This window comes from Capra hircus, chromosome 9 (genome assembly GCF_001704415.2).
Source record: "Capra hircus breed San Clemente chromosome 9, ASM170441v1, whole genome shotgun sequence".
Taxonomy (NCBI): Eukaryota; Metazoa; Chordata; class Mammalia; order Artiodactyla; family Bovidae; genus Capra; species Capra hircus.
In genome coordinates this window covers 36,355,985-36,375,973 of record NC_030816.1, presented here as the reverse complement: position 1 = coordinate 36,375,973, position 19,989 = coordinate 36,355,985, and the positions used below count along the sequence as shown (strand labels likewise).

Below are 19,989 nucleotides of genomic sequence, written 5' to 3'. Positions count from 1 at the left end.
TGGAAACTTTTAAAAATACCTCTACCAGAGGGCAGTATAAATGGCCTTATACTTAAAGGAGTCGTAATCATTTGTAAATGAAGAATATACTGATAAGCTAGAGCAAATTGTGAAGAGTTGATCCTATTTCCAACTCCTGCCATTGCTACAACAGCCATTTCACTTTCAGCTGTTTTGCCGTATTGCCAAGTAATCTCGACTGTCTGTTTATACATTTGAAAAGTCATCTATGATTTTCATGAAGTTATTCAGCTCTTTCATGTTGCAATTTCTCTTGTGAAGAGACATAAATATAACACACCTCTGTCCCTTAGCATTCAAAACACAATCTAACTCTGTCCCAAGTTTCCCTCTTTAAGAATTCCTTCCTGATCTACCCTAGGAAGTTCCTGACCTTTTGGCACCACATCACTGGGCATACACATCTATCATAACATTTAACCACTCAGAGCATTACTTGTTTACCAATGGCTACTGGTACATCTAGGTTATAATAAAAGTATTCACTGACAATCATTTACCAGGCTTTAAGGCACTTTGTAGTACTTCTTCACATCACTACAACTACACATAAGAATTACTACTCTCTTCACATTATGTAAGAGGAAACAGATTTAGGGCTATTAATTAGCTCTCTTATGGCTCAGCGGATAAAGAATGTGCCTGCCAGTGCAGAAGACAGAGATGCAGGTTTGATCCCTGGGTCAGGAAGATCCCCTGGAAGAAGAAATGGCAACCCACTCCAGTATTTTCGCCTGGAAAATCCCATGAATGGAGGAGCCTGGCAGGCTATAGTCCATGAGGTTGCAAAGAGAAGAACATGACAGAACAACTAAGCACAACACACACACAAACACACACACACACACACACACACACACACAAATTAGCCACCCATTAGTAAATGACAGAACTGAATTTGTACCACATACGTTAACTGATAACTTGAAATTATCTAGGCTAAAAGAAAATATGAAAACTGAAAACGAAACAAAAAGATGGTACAAAAATACAGCTGCAATATCCTAAACAAAATACTACCTTACTAGTGAAGTGAAGTAAAGTGAAGTCGCTCAGTCGTGTCCAACTCTTTGCGACCCCGTGGACTGTCGCCCACCAGGCTCCTCCGTCCATGGGATTCCCCAGGCAAGCGTACTGGAGTGGGTTGCCGTTTCCTTCTCCAGGGGATGTTCCCGACCCAGGGATTGAACCCAGGTCTCCCACATTGCAGGCAGATGCTTTAACCTCTGAGCCACCAGGAAAGCCCAACTTACTAGAGTCATCCATATTTCTAAAAATAAACTATAAGCAAGTAGAGTTTATTCCAGGAATGCAGAGATGATTCAATTATCAGAAATCCTAGCAAAATAATCTACTCTCAAAAAATTAACAGAGACTCTAATGCTAAGATATGACAGCCAGAAGTAGAGCAGACATGGTGAACAAAAGGCAACAAGTACAAAGAAAAGGACAAGCCATTACAGCCTTAACCCCTAACATTACCAAGCTGAACTCTGCAGAGGGAGGGTGTCAGAGGAAAACAAATAAACCTACTTGCTCCCTGTCACTTTAGTAGGTTTTGATATTTGAGTTGCATACATTCCTAAAACATATATTTATGAATATATAAATGTCATAAAAACATAAATAGGCATGAAACTGATAAATACCAATTTTTAATTATATTTATATCAGTTACCAGAGACTGAGCAAGGTATATAAACAGTTCTGACCACGTCAGTAAGATTTCATTTTTTAAAAAAAGAAAACTGGAAGGAAAGACAGTCAAGTGTTAAGCTGAAAGGTGAATACACAGGTATTTGCTATATACATTTAAAATTTTATCAGTCTGAAATATTTCATGGAAACTGATAATATGAAAAGCACAATTTTTATGTTTTTGAATATAATAAGATATATACAATACAAACACAACTCAAAGAATTATCACAAAATGAACACATCTATATAACTTGGGTAACTACTTCTAGAAACAGAATATTATAAGCTCCCTAATAACTTCTCCCATATTCATTCCCGATCACTACTGTCCTGACTTTAGAAAGCTGACATTAGTAATGTCTAGTTTCCAATTTTGTATAAATAGAATCATATGATCTGTTCTTCTGTTTGGCTTCCTTAAGTTCAACATTACATTCATAAGATGAGTTTACAACGTTACACATAGCTATGGTTTATTATTGCTATAAGGTAATCTATATACCATGATTTATCCACGCCACTACTTAACAGTGAATTGGGCTGTTTCCATCATAAGGCTATTACAAATAATGTAGCCATGAACACACATGTCTCTGCATGTACACTTATACTGGATACTTATGTACATATTACTTTGTATCAAGATTTAAATTTCACTTGTCCAACCACAGTGGAGCCTATCAAAGTTATTCAAAGCAGTCATACCAATGTAAACTCTAATAGAGGTGGATGAAAATTCTAGTTTCATATTCTTGTGCCTGACCAACAATCGGTACGTCAGTCTTTTTAATTTTAACCATTTTGATGGGTATGTAGTGGCATCTCCCTGATTACTATCAAGGTTGGGCACCTTTTCATATTTATTAGCTATTCCATTATCTTCTGCAAAGTGTTCAAGACTCTTGCTCATTTTTATTTACACACAATTATCTGTCCTTTTCTTATTGATTAATAGCACTCATTGTAGACACAAGATATCTTTTTGGTCATATGTTGAAGATATATTCTCCCACTCTATAATCTGCCTTTTTACACTGAAAAAATAAAATGCATCAATTTTAATGTAGTCCAATTTACCAATCATTCCCTTTATGAAAGCTGCTTTTTGTTTAAAAATTTATTCTATATCCAAAGATCATGAAGATATTCTTCTATATTATCTTTCAGATTTATTGTTCTGAGCTTCAGTTTCATTTTATAAGTTGCTCTGAATTATTTGTATTGGTACATTTTTTTGTCATATGTACATCTAGTTGACCCAACACCATATACTGAACAATCAGTCATGGCTCACACTTGAAGTCCTTCATGATAAATCAAGTATTCTAATATCCATGGGCTAGTTTCTGGACTCTCTTCCATCTGGTCTGTATGTCTATCCCTGGATCAATACCTCACTGTCTAAATTACTGATCTTTATAATAAATCAATATTATTATATCCAAAGAGTAAGCTCTCCCTCTTTGTTTTTCAAGGTTGACTTGGCTGCTCTTCACCTTTAATTTCCATTTAACTTTCAGATTATCTTGTCAATTTCCATGTGCACACAACTCACAAACACAAACCTGCTTAGATCTTGATTAGATCACACTGAATCTGCAGATCAACTTGGATAAAGATGATAACTTTATTGTAGTGTTTCCATCTTTTGTATATCCCCTTATTGATTTAGGCCATCTTTAATTTCTCTCAATAATATTTTAGTTTTTCAGGAAGAAGTCCTATTCATCGTTTGTTAAATTTACTTCAGGTATCTGATAATTTTTAGTACTTTTGTAAATGGCGTTTTTACAAATTTGCTTCTCGTAAAGAGAAATAAAACTGATTTTTACACCGACCCTGATAAATTAATTTTCTAATGACACAGCTATGCCTACGACGAGTAATTAAATAAATATTAAGGGCCAAAAACACTATTTTAAAATAATTTATAGTATTTTCTTCCTCAAGCTAAGTTTTATTATTAAAACATTCTTGAAGGGAGAATAAAATTGTAAAAAAGACACGAGAATGTATCAAATGTAAATCTGAGAGGTAACAAAGTACTTTAAAATTACAAAATTCTTTAAAAGCTGCTACTTGAAAGACACTATCAGCATCACAGGCAGTAAAGACCACAGCTGACTTTTAGTTGGGTTCTCAATACTTCATTTCCTTATTGAACATCTACTATATCCCTCATAACGCATTAGGCACTGGAGTACAAAGACTGTGATTCCTGGAGTTCCTGAATCATTAAGGCATTCACAGTCCATCAGCGAAGCGACTGAGGTAAATATCAAACAATGAGAAAGTACTCTTAAAAAGGTATAGAAGAGATGGCCATTCTAATGGAACACCGTCTATTAACATTAAAAAGGAGTAACAACATTAGAAGAAGACATGGATGAAGCCTAAGCCATTTCTTCAGAGATGAGACGCATTTTCCCAGATGAACACAATGGGGAAAGTTATTCTAACACATAATTACAAAGAGAAAAAACAATGAGTACTGCTCAGCAAAGTATTATAGTAAATATGACATATGTTAGGAATAAAGGTTACATGTGACAGAATGGCAAGAAGATAAATTATTTCAATTCATAAAGGAGTTTTTCTTTTCCCATTCTAAGGAATCTGGTTTAAAAAGTTAATAAAGAAAGAAAGAAAGTGAAGTCGCTCAGTCATATCCGATTCTTTGTGACCCCATGGACTGTATAGCCTGCGAGGCTCCTCTGTCCATGGAATTTTCCAGGCAAGGGTACTGGAGCGGCTTGCCATTTTCTTCTCCAGGGGATCTTCCCGACCTGGGTCTCCCACATTGCAGGCAGACGCTTTACCAGCTGAGCCACCAAACTGGGGCTAAAATGAGCTTTGCTTTTTACAAAGATCAGTCTAGTGACAGTGAATAAGTTGAATAAGAAAGGACATTTGAGACAATAGGCTACTGCAGTGGTTCAGACCCAATATGGTAAAAGCCTGAACTAGGGCAAGAGCGAATATGTACAGCAAGTCAATTTGAGAACAGCTGTAAAGAAGACTTGACAGAACCTGACCTCTGACCACAAGGAAAGAACCTAGAATTCCATCACGTTTCCATGTCAAACTTTGGGTCCAAGCCTAGAAGTGCCACAACTCAACCACAGGATTCACTGAACTTTGGACCTGTTTCTTCATATACAAAATGATGGGACTGGACAAGATGTTCCCTGATGTCCCCTCAAGCCGAAATACCCATTACTCTGACTCGTCAATATACATGGTCTTAAGTACCTCATACCACTACGCTCAACTGAAATATAAGTAATTTTCTTTTTCTTTATTCTCTTGCTCCACCTTTTTAACACAATTACACAAAAATTACCTGTGTTAAAGGAATGATATAAGAGAAAACACACAGACATTTTTTCCGTAAGACTAATCCTCTTAATGCTGCTAGCTTTAATAAAATTTCCAGTATCACCAGTATTTTTCATTCAGACTAGATGACTACTAGTCAACTACTAATTTCATTAAAGCTATAGTTATTTAACTTAAACACACCATTAAAAAGAGCACCCACCTAAATCCAACCCCAAGATTTCATCTGTCACAAAAATATTAAACTTTTGAGATTTTACATCTCAAAATATTCAATTCTTTAAATACACCAGTCAATAGATTAGTCCCTGAGTTTGAATCAGATGTTTTGCTAACAGGCAAAACTCCTAGGATTATATTTAATAGATAATATAAATATATTTAAAGTTATTATATTTTAAATGGCTTTTAAAACAATAATTTTTGACTTGTCAGAGATATTTGCAGAAAGTAATAACAGAAAACTTTTTTAAAATCGTAACTTTCTTATCATTTAATAAAGAATTAATTCAGTCACGGTACTGAACTAGCTTAATATATTATTCTGCCTTTGCTAGGTATTCTGAAGTATTTTTATAAATTAAAGAAGATGAATGACATTACAGTTTTTGAAAACTATCTGAGTCAGACACCCCAACCCAAAATCATTCTAACACCTTACAAATGAAGACAGTGAAGCTCAGAAGGGTTAAGATCTTATTCAAGGTCATTTAGTTAGATTGGAGACTTTGCATTTTCACCATTATTTTCCAGTGAACCCAACTGCCACAATATTCTTAAAATATAAAGTATGACTGCACGTCAAATGCTATCACAAATCACATCAGTGTGCTCTATTTTTCCCAGACTTAATAAGCAAACTCAAGTCTTATCAAAATCCTTGAATTTCAAAATACTATCTCACTGCAAAAACATATATGACATTCATTTTATATTTTCACAACATAAAACTATGAGGTCATTAAATTTAACATCATACTATATTGCAAACCAATGATAATTGAATGCTACATCAAAGTCAAAATATCTGAATAATAAATTCAAAGATTTGATGATCATAAATGAAAATTCTTCATGTATATGAGATAAAATAGAAACAGCTTCCAAAATTGATGAAAGGAAGAAAACTGTCAACCAGCATATGGTGAAGTAAGAATCTAAATTTTCCTTCTACCAAGAAATCACCTGAAAAAAATTTTCATTTATTTGTCAAGTGAACTTTCATTAAGACTCTAAAATACACCAAGCACTATTCTAAGCACCGGAGATGGTGTGTGTTGAACAAGAAGAATAAGATCCTGTTCTGAGCAAAACAAAGGCAATAAATAAGCAAAATATCAGATAATAATAAATGTTGTGGAGAAAATGTTACCAAGGGTTACAAGATAAAGAATGGGTAATCATCTGAGATTAGATGATCAATGAGAGTCTCATTAAAGGAATAACTTCAAAAGTAACAAGAAAGGATCTGCCCACTCTAAGACTAGGACAGAAGAACATTCTCAGCACAGGGAAGAGCATATACAAAGAACTCCCAACAGGCACCAACCCGGTGGGTTTGAGGAAGTGAGAAAGACTGTATGTCTGTGAAGCAGTTAGGAAAAGCAAGGATGACTCCTGATCAGAGAGAAAGATGAAGGCCAGATCACACAGAGCCACAGTTATCAGTCTCAAGCTTTTGTATGTAAAAACCTGAATTTGAAGTTAGAAGTATGCTAGTGTCAAAGTATGCTTTTTAGTTATCAGAGTCTGGAATGCAACAATGAATTTCAATGAATAAACTCAGATGCTTTACCAAAGAGTCATTTGTTTTGTTTTGCTCTCTTCCATCTTGGCAAAGTAGCCTGAGTAAAAGCTACATGGCTTTTAAGTTTCCTTTCAGCTGTGGGACAATATTAATTTACCCTATCCTTATCTCAGTAAAGACAGTGGTTTAAAACTCTAAATAGATTCCTACAGATCCTTCAAATTTAATTTTATTATACTAATTAGCTTACTTCTGCATCCCTGAATCCTAAGCTCTTTGATAGATAAGGCTATCTTATATTATGACTACTTTTCTGGAAATTTTAGTATATAGTTTAAAAAGAATCTATTTTTTGAACTTTAGTGGTTGAAAAAAAAACAAAAACAAGACTATACCTATTTGTTTTGCAGCCTGTAATATAGCTTTTAAGTCTTCATTTACTCTTTGCATTTCACTCTTCTCCAGCTTTTCATTCAGAAATTTTACAATCTTCATCCATGTCAGGTCCGAGCCTACAATTTGTGCATGAAGTTTAGACCGCTTCATCTGAAACAGACAGCATAATACAGAAACATACTGGTTAAAAGTTTTCTTGAATCTATCATTTATCACATATATTTTTCATTAATCATACAACTTGGCACCTTCTACAAGAATGCAAAATTGTTATCTACTCACATCCAAATTTACAGCTCCCAGAAGGAGCTTTATTTAAATGTGATTTAAAAGGACCTCATTTATTCAAAGATATGTTTTTAAAAGCTTCTTTTTCTATAGTTTAATCACAATGAATACTCATTATGAAATAATTTTCATATGGCAAAGTAAAAAGCAAAAAGTCCAACATCCAGATAACAATTGGTAACATACCACAAACCTCTTTTCATTTTCCTGCTTGTTTCCTACATAGCTTAGACCATACTGTATATAAGAGCTTTATGTCATGCTTTTTGATGAAAGGTATTTAAAGAAAATGGAGATGGAGGTGGCAAAGTATAAGACAGTTAGAAAGCATCACTGCCCAACTGACATGAATATGAGCAAACTCCAGGAGATGGTGAAGGATGGGGGGAGCCTGCGTGCTGAAGTCCATGGGGATCACAAACAGTCAGACATGACTTAGGGACCGAACGACAGCAACAAATGATGGGTTCAATATATTCAAATCAGTATTGCTTTCCTAAGGTTGATCCTACAACAGGTTAGGAATCCAGGAGATTCTTATCTGTACATACTCTTTCCATGAGACTATAAATCTTTCCAGTCTCAAGAACTGACACAGAAAGCTGTAAATATTTAACTTCATATCACTGAACTTGATCCCTGGATTAAACTTCGTGACATCCTCTGACCAAATGAAAAGCAGTGAGTCAGATGTTATTCCTGTCATTTAGCTGCTAAGTCATGTCCAGCTCTTTAATTTTCCCCTTGGTTGTACTGATGATTTTGGACCCAAGAAAAAAATCATGGATTTACCAAATGAATGTTACCAATTGTTTTCTTGGGCTCCAGAATCACTGCAAATGGTGACTGCAGCCATGAACTTAAAAGACATTTGCTTCTTGGAAGAAAAGCTATGACAAACCTAGACAGCATATTAAAAAGCAAAGATATTACTTTACCAACAAAGGTGTGTACAAAGCTATGGTTTTCCTGATAGTCATGTATGGATGTGAGACTTGGAAAATGAAGAAAGCTGAGCACCAAAGAATTGATGCTTTTGAACTGTGGTGCTGGAGAAGACTCTTGAGAGTCCCTTGGACTGCAAGGAGATCCAACCAGTCCACCCTAAAGGAAATCAGTCCTGAATGTTCATTGGAAGGACGGATGTTAAAGCCGAAACTCTAATACTTTGGCAACCTAATGCGAAGAACTGACTCATTGGAAAAGACCTTGATACCGGAAAAGATTGAAGGCAGGAGGAGAAGGACTGAGTGACTGAACGGAACTGAAAGTAAAATTTACCATTTTTAAAAATGCACACAGAATTGAGAAAAGGAATGCCAAATATCTGCCCATATTTTATATTTATAATCATTTTATCTAAAACAATGTACCTGTAAGTCAGCCACTTCTTCATTATAATTATCTTGCTTGGTGACATTTGAAAAGGAGCGCAAGGCTCCTGTGAGTCGAGGTAAAGCCATCTATTATTCAATCAGTGATCCATACAACGAGAAACTTGAAACTGAAACAAAACAAGATGATATTTAACTGTAGAGAGAAGGTGGGAGAGATAATCACATTCAACAAATTAGCCTGTATTTAAAATTTTAAAAAAAGACAACATTTAAGCAATTGCTACCAATGCTGAAACGTTCTCTTGACACATTTTCTACCCACGTAGTTCTTTTATAACACATTGTCTTATAGGTGGGGGGGGGGAACCAGACAAAAAAAACACCAACAACACTTGTTCGTGGGTACTACTATAACATTCCTTCAAATGAATTGTACAGATTTCCAAGTATGACAACCAGTAACAATGACAGAGATAGAAGCATTTGCCCATCTTTTCTCCAATTTCATTTTATGCTCATTGATTTCATCTCACATAATCTCTTATTTTTTGTCTCACTGGCTTTTTCCAGTTACATGCATTTGTATTACTTGGGAGTGCTCTTCTGATGTTCATACAATTGCCTCCTTAAACAAAGTTCTTGGCTTAAAAGACCACTCAATCACAGACAGGGCAGCTACCCAGCTACTGTCTATCATAGTACAAAACTCCTATTCTCTTTACAGGCACTAATTAATATTTGATAGTCTCTTATTTACTTATTTGTGGAGAAGGAAATGGCAACCCACTCCAGTACTCTTGCCTGGAAAATTCCATGGACTGAGGAGCCTGATAGGCTACAGTCCATGGGGTCGCAAAGAGGCAGACACGACTGAGCACTTATTTATATATTGTGTCACCCGACAAAGAGAAAGCTTCGTGACAAAAAAAAAAAAAAAGGCCTTCATTTCACTCATCTCCGCTAACAAACACAACAGTAAAGCAATATGTTTGGCAGTCAATAATGTCTTGGTTGGACCTCCCTGGTGGCTCAGTTGTAAAGAATCTGCCAATGCAGATGTGGGTTCAATCCTCGGGTTGGGAAGATCCCCTGGAGAAGGAAATGGCAACTCATTCCAATATTCTTGCCTGGGAAATCCCATGGACAGAGGGGCCTGGTGGGCTATAGTCCATGGGGTCGCAAAGAGTCAGACATAACTTAGCAACTAAACAACAACAATTATGTGGTTAATAATAGAAGGACGAAAAACTGAGAAAAAGTAATCATGGTAATAGGAAGACTAAAGAACCAGAAAACAATCAGAGCAGCTGAAGAAGCGGAGAACTCCCAGGCAAAGAAAAGTCAGATGATCTGATCTAATCTCCTTATCTATATGCTAACAACTAAACAACTAGTCTTCTGGCAGATAGACTATTTATTATGAAGCGAGTCCTCACCTTTGGATTACTCTTAGAGGGCTATCTTGGTTTAAGATACTTACTATAATAAAACTATAATATATACATTTATAAGGCAAGGCTCCCTGGAGAATGTCACATAAGCTATGTGTGTGTGTCCTCAGTTGTGTCTGACTCAGCAACCCCATGGCCCCTCTGTCCATGGGATTTCCCAGGCATGAATATTGGAGTGGATTACCAAGCCCTTCTTCAGGGGATCTTCCCAACCCAGGGACTGAACCAGCGTCTTGTATCTCCTGCATTGGCAGGTGGGTTCTTTACCACTAGTGCTACCAGGGAAGCCCAAGCTATGAAAGTTGTCAAACAGAAATAATTCTGCCCCACTTGGGACATTTGGCAGTATCTGGTGACACTTTGGGTCACTGGGGAGTTGGGTGGGTACAACTGTCTTCTGGTGGGTAGGGCCTATTGACACTGCTAAACACACTATAAAGCACAGGACAGGCTCCTCACAATAAAGAAGTATCTAGCCCCAAATGTTAATAGGGCAGAGCTTATTAGGATTTCCACTCCAGAGTCTAAAAATAGAGATGTTTTCTAACCCAAGCACTTCTCAATGTGTGAAAAGACCTATACACCTCAATTAAGAGACCTCACTAATTATTCTAAACCAAAGAGTATCTGTCGATTAATGGGACTGGAATAGCAACGAGGACACCATATAGGATGCCTCAGACCACTCCCTGTTTCTGCTCTTCTTGACTGCATACATCCTTGAAGTTATTATAAAATTTGATTTTCAGTAAAATCTCCAGTTCCTACATTAATCAGATATTAAAAAATTGTATGAAATGTTTAACAAAATAAGAGAATTTTTAAAAAATGAAGAACAGTAAAATGACTAGGCAAATTGGAAAATATAACTTTTAGAAATAAAACTACATATTTAAATTAAAAAATCAATAATGAGTTAAATAATAGATTAGATACAGTGAAAACAAAAGTGGTGATCTGCACGAGAGAGAGATCTGAATAACCCAGTATATTGTTACAACTAGACCAAGTATAAATTAAGTAGATCAAAGAGAAAGAAGCCCAAATATATCAATACTCACAATAAATGCAAACAAATTAATCTTAACACCCAAAAGATTGACAGCCTGAATTACTAAACAGCCATCAAGTAAACACTAGAGCTATACCTAAACCAGGACAGAGAAAGGTTGAAAGTTAAAAGATGGAATAAGATCCTCCTGTAAATGATGACCAAAAGTAGCTAGTGGCTATATCAATAGCATCAGATCAGATAAAACAGACTCTAAAACAAAAGGTATTATTAAGGATAGGGAAAAAAAAAAAAACCCTCTCTACACAATATTAGAAGTTATAATTACTAAGGTATAAAAATTTTGAATTTGCATGCCTCGATAAAAATTAATTAAACCTCAACATGCCTCAACATTAATTAAAACAGACTTCCAGAAAAAAGTAACAAGTCCAACATCAAAGTGAAAGTTCAATAATTGATCACTTATTGATAGGTCAAATCAACATCAACAAAGAAATGGAAGTTGAGCAGTGAAATTAGTAAATTTAACCTAAAATAAATGAAAATATATATTCATTTCAAGTACATTTGTCACAGTTTAAAATGGCCTATGTATCAGTTCAGTTCAGTAGCTCAGTTGTGTCCAACTCCTTGCAACCCCATGGATCGCAGCACGCCAGGCCTTCCTATCCATCACCAACTCCCAGAGTTTACTCAAACTCACATCCATCGAGTCAGTGATGCCATCCAGCCATCTCATCCTCGGTCGTCCCCTTCTCCTCCTGCCCCCAATCCCTCCCAGCATCACGGTCTTTTCCAGTGAATCAACTCTTCACATGAGGTGGCCAAAGTACTAGAGTTTCAGCTTCAGCATCATTCCCTCCAAAAAAATCCCAGGGCTGATCTCCTTCAGAATGGACTGGTTGGAATTCCTTGCAGTCCAAGGGACTCTCAAGAGTCTTCTTCAACACCACAGTTCAAAAGCATCAATTCTTCAGCACGCAGCTTTCTTCACAGTCCAACTCTCGCATCCATACATGACCGCTGGAAAAACCATTGCCTTGACTAGATGGACCTTTGTTGGCAAAGTAATGTCTCTGCTTATCAATATGCTATCTAGCTTGGTCATAACTTTCCTTCCAAGGAGTAAGTAAGTGTCTTTTAATTTCACGGCTGCAATCACCATCTGCAGTGATTTTGGAGCCAAAAAAATAAAGTCAGCCACTGTTTCCACTGTTTCCCCATCTATTTCCCATGAAGTGATGGCACCAGATGCCATGATCTTAATTTTCTGAATGCTGAGCTTTAAGCCAACTTTTTCCACGCTCCTCTTTCACTTTCATCAAGAGGCTTTTTAGTTTCTCTTCACTTTCTGCCATAAGGGTGGTGTTATCTGCATAACTGAGGTTACTGATATTTCTCCCAGCAATCTTGATTCCAGCTTGTGCTTCTTCCAGTCCAGCATTTCTCATGATGTACTCCGCATAGAAGTTAAATAAGCAGGGTGACAATATCCAGCCTTGACGTACTCCTTTTCTTATTTGGAACCAGTCTGTTGTTCCATGTCTAGTTCTAACTGTTGCTTCCTGACCTACATATAGGTTTCTCAAGAGGCAGGCCAGGTGGTCTGGTATTCCCATCTCTAGTAAATCTCAACAAATATCAAAAAGTTAAGTATCGTACAGACTGGCGGACAACAAAATTTGCAGAAAAAGAGCAAATGTTTTAGGTGTGGCAGGGAGCCTCTGCTGTATATTCTTTTTTTAGAAAAATCATTCTTGGGCTCAGGGTAACCAAATTAATCTGCTGACTCCAGATATAGTTCACATTTTCTGAATAAAATACAATTAGATTAGAAATCAGAAACACAAAAGATTAAAAAACACAGTTGTTTGCACTGCAAATCTGTAAGTAAAGGCTATGATTCGGGTGAGGTAAAAACCAGCTGGATTCTCCACATCACAATAAAGAATTTCAGTCAGAAAAGTACAATGATCCAATGTGCAAATAAACTCCCTCACTGGCTGACTTTAAATTTCAGCTACCCACTGGGAAATTTAAAGAATCACACTGAGATTTTTCTAACATGACATAACATACTTTCTGGAGCATCTGGAAGAATAAATGAAAGCAAGATTCAGTGGACACAGCATTGAAGTTGTAAGACTTTAGTGTATACTACAATCACACGGAGGGCTTCTCAAACTGCTGAGCTTCACCTCTCTACTTTTCACCCCCAATCTTCTATTCAGTAGACCAGATGGCATTGAGATGGGACACAAGGATCTTATCTTCCCAGCAAGTTCTCCAGTGGTGCAGCAAGTCTAGTACCACACTTGCAGAACCACTGTTTCAGAGGTGTTATCTTTTATTCTGAAGTCACCATCTCAGTCCTGTCTCAAACCAACAGTAACCACGAAGTTTCCACCTATATTAAGAACACAGCAGCTTAAGTTAGGTGCACAATCTGTTTCCCAGCAGTCCTTCTCAACGAGGATCTGTGAGAGAAGTCTTACTGAAAGTGAAATGAGTGACTTTTTTCTCAATTCTCTTACAGATGGAACATAGTTAATATCATCCATTGAGTAGTAAAGCATAAAATGTATGCCTTAGGGCACTGGAGTTTAAATTCTCTACCTAGATTGAGAGAATTCTATTCAAAGATAAGAACTCTATTCATGACTGACAAGTCAGAAGTCTTTAAAGAAAGGTCTTGACACTAAACTGAACAGTATTCTGCCTCAGAACCTACCTTTTAACCATACATGTTGCTGCTGCTAAGTCACTTCAGTCGTGTCTGACTCTGTGCGACCCCATAAACGGCAGCCCACCAGGCTCCCCCATCCCTGGTGCTTTCAAAATATAATATCAGAACAAGAGACATGTGATACATGGGATATTCTACCTCAGGCAAGGTCGTAAGAATTAACAGAGTTTGGTATTACTACTTTCATTATTTTGACCTATCTCACAGTAATCTGAATGTCTTGTCCCTCTCTTTAAAAAACAAGGAGTAAGACTTCATTGATTTTTATTCTAATTTACCAATCCAACAAATCCTAACAAAACAACAAACTGCTCAAACCCAAACTCTAAGAAGAGATCTAATAGTAGGGCCTGGTAATGAGGTCACACTGGTAGACTCTACACTAACAGGAAACTTTAAAGCTCCCCGAGGGATCATCAAAATAATCAGTATGAATTATACTTCTCAAAAAATGAAATAAAGCACATTCCTTGATTTTTGTTTATTTGGTTTTATCTATTCTATTCCTCAAGTTAAATGACTAAGACTGTAAAATATAATAGTTCACTTCTTCATGCTGCTGCTGCTAAGTCACTTCAGTCGTGTCCAACTTTGTGCGACCCCAGAGACGGCAGCCCACCAGGCTCCCCCGTCCCTGGGATTCTCCAGGCACGAACACTGGAGTGAGTTGCCATTTCCTTCTCCAATGCATGGAAGTGAAAAGTCAAAGTGAAGTCGCTCAGTCGTATCGACTCTTAGCAACCCCATGGACTGCAGCCTACCAGGCTCCTCTGTCCATGGGATTTTCCAGGCAAGAGTACTGGAGTAGGGTGCCATAGTTACCTATAAATCATTTATTCACAAATATTTTAGTATCTCCTATCTAGCAGGAACTATGTTAAGCACTGGGTATAAATAAGGCTTACACAACTCTGTTCTTCAAAACCCATTGTATCCTATACCAGTAAAAAATCACCGAACATTTAAGGGTACTGGAAATGCATAAAGGTCAAATGGAGAAAATAAATGTTAAATCTTATGGTTATTCATTTAATCAGCAAATATCTACAGATCACCCACAATGTATTAGATACACTGCAAGGATCTAGAGATTAAAAAAAGGGGAAAAAAGAAAAAACAGTTCTGGTATGACTGCCTCTTGCCCTAGATAACAAGTATACAATACAGCTGAAAAGAAAGAAAAACAGCCGCAATAATTATGCAGCTATAACTGCAGGAAGACAAGGGAGAAACACCTAAGAGGGTGGAAACGAAAGTAGGTAAGAAGGAAGGAAACTGAAATTTAAAGGACTTGAGTGAGTTGGTCTGATCGGGGAAAAAAGGTTATTCCAAGGTAAATTTAAAGAGGAAAACTAAACCAACAGATTATTGCTTAAAAAACCCTATAAAATAGTGCATTTGGAGACTCATGAAATTAAAGATGTAAACAGAGACCCAACAACATGGCTCAATTTAAGCACTTTTTATCCTACTAAAAAATGCAACATATTGTAGAAAAATGACTCAGCTATAAGTGTAGTGAACAGATTAAAGGTGAGATCAAATTGGAGACAAGCAAATTATTTGGAAATTTATTTCAATAAACTAGGTGAAAGACAGAGGATACAACTGAAGCAAGAAAGGACAGAAAAGGATGGATTTGAAAAATGTTTCTATTTGGGAGACAGAATAAATTCACGGACAGGATGTGAAGATAAAGGTCGAAGAGGCAGGACACCCACCTCTCTAGCTCAGGAAAGGCAGAACTGCAGAGGATGTATGCAGAGAAAGCATACTGGAGGAGGAAAAATGATTAGTTCTGCTTTGGAAAATTTTGATCATGGGCCATCAAGTGGGATATATGGTTTAGGGTTTCCTATCAGAGGTCTGCAGCTAGAAGGACAGAATTTAGTGTTATCCCTTCAATGTAGTTAAAAGCATGGTTGAACATACTCCTTTATGTCAAATTATTTATATAGACCTGCAGACTCTCTCCCTAAGAAAACAGACATACACACATATAAACATTTTGTAATTCATCTCAGAGGATGCATGAAAGCCATGAACCCATCCATGTATCCCGAAAAAACCTCTTGAGAGCAGACAGTAGAGGGCCAAGGATCAACAAAGAGCTGTCATATGAAAAAGTGGTATCACAAGAGAAGGTTTCAAATGTTATGCTACGTAGTCCAGTGCTCTCAGCCACCGAAGTCTTAGATGACTTTAGTACACACGTTTTCAAAAAAAATGGTGGAAGAAAGCACATTTCAGTAGGTGAAACATAAATGGAAAGGAGGAAAATGGGTACTTTTCCCTATTCCCTGAAGCACCCCTCTATGGTTATCTGAATGAGCCTTTAGACTGTCAATTAGATATATTGACAGATACACAGAAACAGATAAACAGAAACTGTTCTGAAGTTAACCGCCCTTTTTAACATTCAAATAGGGAAGAAAAATATCTGACAGGAATGTATTTTCCTTTGTGAAATAATATTAATCAATAATTGGTAAGCTAGAATTCTAGTACACATTATTCTGAAGTAGCATATTAAAAATTATAAGATTTATTTTTCACATTCCAAACCCATGTTTCTCAACTCTAAAAAGGGTCCAACTGCTTGATAGCAACTTTAGGAAAATACAGTTACAATATTTTTAATTACAAATAAATAACAAAAGCTCAAGAAGGAACAAACTATATTTCCTAATAAGTATAAAGTCAAGCAATTGCTTGTTGGTGATCATGAATACCAGGTAATTATTAGGAGGGGAAAAAAAAAGTAAAAGAGATATAATGTAGGTAAAGGATAAAAACACTGAAAAGATGGATGAGGCTGTGAATGGAGCAAAAATTAGAATTTAAGATTTCAATAGCTAAAACAGAATTATATGCCCACATACAATACCTTTTAGAAAAAATAAACTGAAATATTTATATTTTAATTCACCTGTTTAAAAAAATCAAGTTGTAATATAGATATATTAACAGTTAAAATCAGAATTCAGAAAAATAAGCCTTAATAGATATTTTATATATATATATATTCACACACACATATATATAAAATCCTCTATTATACCATTTCAAAAGAGGGTGATTTTTTCTCATGGTAAATCCTAAAGAAAAATTTTAGTTACTTGTACTGAACTTGTATTCCTTACTTGTCTTGTACCTTATGTCACCAATAGGTTAATGTGAAGTCACATCTTAGGTATATCTATTTGAATCAAACAACGGAGACCAAATACAAGGTATAGACAGACACAAACAATAATGCTAGAGATTCTGTCCACTATTTCACATACTCAATACATGCTCTTGAGTGAACGGGGGTGAGCAACAAGAATATGATGCTCCCTTAAGTCTGTTTCAATAACTACATGCATATCCAACTGAGAATCCTGCTGTACTGCAGGACTCCAAGGTTTAAACCCAAGTTCCCTTTTTAAAAAAATATACAACATGGCCATTAAACACAAGCCAACTTTTTCATCTTGTTCATCCTCAGAAACTACGATATGTCCCAAGTTTGGAGGAAAAATGTGGCTGTATATGACATATTGAGAGACAGTAGGTTTTGACAACCTGATGTCTTTCTAAAGGACTTTCAAGGGAAATTTGTAACTATTCATAACCTTCACCAAATAAGTTAACTTTAGATCTTAACTCATTGACTCCTGAATAGTTTCCAATCAAATTAGGAAACACACCTGGAACATGGAGAACTGAGAAAGCACAGCAAAGATAAATAAGTACATACATATACATTTCTTTTTATGAATCAAAATCTAAAAGTTGATGCTATTAGTGCTGCACTCAATATGCCAACAAGTTTGGAAAACTCAGCAGTGGAAAAGGTCACTTTTCATTCCAATCCCGAAGAAAGGCAATGCCAGAGAATGTTTAAACTACCATACAATTGCATTCATTTCACATGCTAGCAATGTAATCCTCAAAATCCTTCAAGCAAGACTTCAACAGCATGTGAACAGAGAAATTCCAGATGTACAAGCCGGATTTAGAAAAGGCAGAGGAACCAGAGATCAAATTGCCAACATCCACTGGATCACAGAAAAAGCAAAGGAATTTAAAAAACAAAATGTGCTTCACTGACTACGCTAAAGCCTTTGACTATGTGAATCACAACAAACTGGGAAATTCTGAAAGAGATGGGAATACCAGACCACTTTACCTGCCTCATTAAGATATCTGTATGAAGGTCAATAAGCAACAGTTAGAACTGGACATGGGATAACAGACTGGTTCCAAATTGGGAAAGGAGTACGTCAAGGCTGTATATTGTTACCCTGCTTATTTAACTTATATGCAGAGAACATCATGAGAAACGCTGGACTGGAAGAAGCACAAGCTGGAATCAAGATTGCCAGAATATGAACAACCTCAGATATGCAAATGATACCACTGTAATGGCAGAAAGTGAAGAGGAACTAAAGAGCTTCTTAATGCACGTCAAAGAGGAGAGCGAAAAAGCTGGCTAAAAACTCAACATTCAAAAAACTAAGATCATGGCATCTGGTCCCATCACGTCATGTCAAATAGATGGGGGAAATGTGGAAACAGTGATAGACTTTATTTTCCTGGACTCCAAAATCACTGCAGATGGTGACTGCAGCCACGAAATTAAAAGATGCTTGCTCCTTGGAAGAAATCCTATGACAAACTTAGCGTATTAAAAAGCAGAGACATTACTTTGCCAAAAAAGGTCCATACAGACAAAGCCATGGTTTTTCCAGTAGTCAGGTATGGATGTGAGAGTTGGACCATAAAGAAAGGTAAGCACCGAAGAGTTGATGCTTTTGAAGTGCGGTGTTGGAGAAGACTCTTGAGATTCCCTTCAATAGCAAAGAGATCAAACCAGTCAGTCTTATAGGAAATCAACTCTGAATATTCATTGGAACGACTGATGCTGAAGCTCAAATACTCTGGCCATCTGATGCAAAGAGTCAATTCACCAGAAAAGACCCTGATGCTAGGAAAGATTAAGGACAGGAAGAAAAGGGGGCAACGGAGGATGAGATGGTTGGATAGCATCACTGACTGAATGGACATGAGTCTGAGCAAACTCTGGGAGATAGTGAAGAACAGGGAAGCCTGATGTCCTACAGTTCACGGGGTAACAAAGAGTCGGACACAACTTAGCGACTGAACAATGAACAACAACAACACATACACCGTTCATATGAATCAAAATCTATAATGGCTTGTTAAAAATAAAATTTATATATATAAGATTCTTGTTCTCTAACTTTTCCCTCCAACTACGTACTTACAGTAACTCCAGGTTTACCAACCACAGATAGGGGAGAAAACCTAGACAGACTCATAACTATTAACCTAAGAGTCTACAGAAGACCTCCAAGGTTGTATTAATTTTACTTTTAAAAAAGGATAAGAAAAGCCTCTCTTTTCAATATTCCTGGGACGATAAATGGCAAGAATAACATATCAGCACAGATGAGAAGAATAGTCAGAAAGAACACCCTACAAGGAACAAACCAGCACACATATTCCAGAGAATGCGTGGAGCAGACCCACTACATACAAGGCAATACATATTTTCCTTTCATTCCAGTGGAAAAGGTTGTGGCCCAAATTAGCTGAAAAAGGCAAAATTCTCACTCCACTCCAATCTATGGGCCTCTGGAAAGATAGACTCAGGTACTCTGTTCCTGTCCCCTAATGAGCCCTGAGAAGATTAATTTAACTGAAAGCTCTCATAAAGTACCCTCATACACCAAACCCAAAATTCAAGTGATGCTCTGGAGTTAGCTTTAGCTGTTTAAAGAAAGCATTTTCCTGACCTTGTATACTTGTTCCTCTGTACCACAGTTATATGGAACACCACTACATTCCCAAATATGAGCTCCAGTGATCTTTTAGAAATCTGATAGTTTTTACATGCAAATAACTAGGATTATACACTCCAAATCCTAAAAAAAAAAATT

General features: G+C 36.6%; 1 protein-coding gene across 1 annotated transcript in view; it reads right to left on the bottom strand.

Moving 5' to 3' along the window:
- The window catches only part of ASCC3 (activating signal cointegrator 1 complex subunit 3), a 345,247-nt gene that overhangs the window by 313,923 nt on the left and 11,335 nt on the right, over nt 1-19,989 (bottom strand). The window contains exons 2-3 of the mRNA XM_018053127.1: nt 8,866-8,996; nt 7,204-7,354 (exon numbers count right to left, since the gene is read on the bottom strand). Of these exons, the coding sequence (XP_017908616.1) occupies nt 7,204-7,354; nt 8,866-8,955 (241 nt within the window). The 5' untranslated portion in view covers nt 8,956-8,996. The remainder of the gene's footprint in view (nt 1-7,203; nt 7,355-8,865; nt 8,997-19,989) is intronic.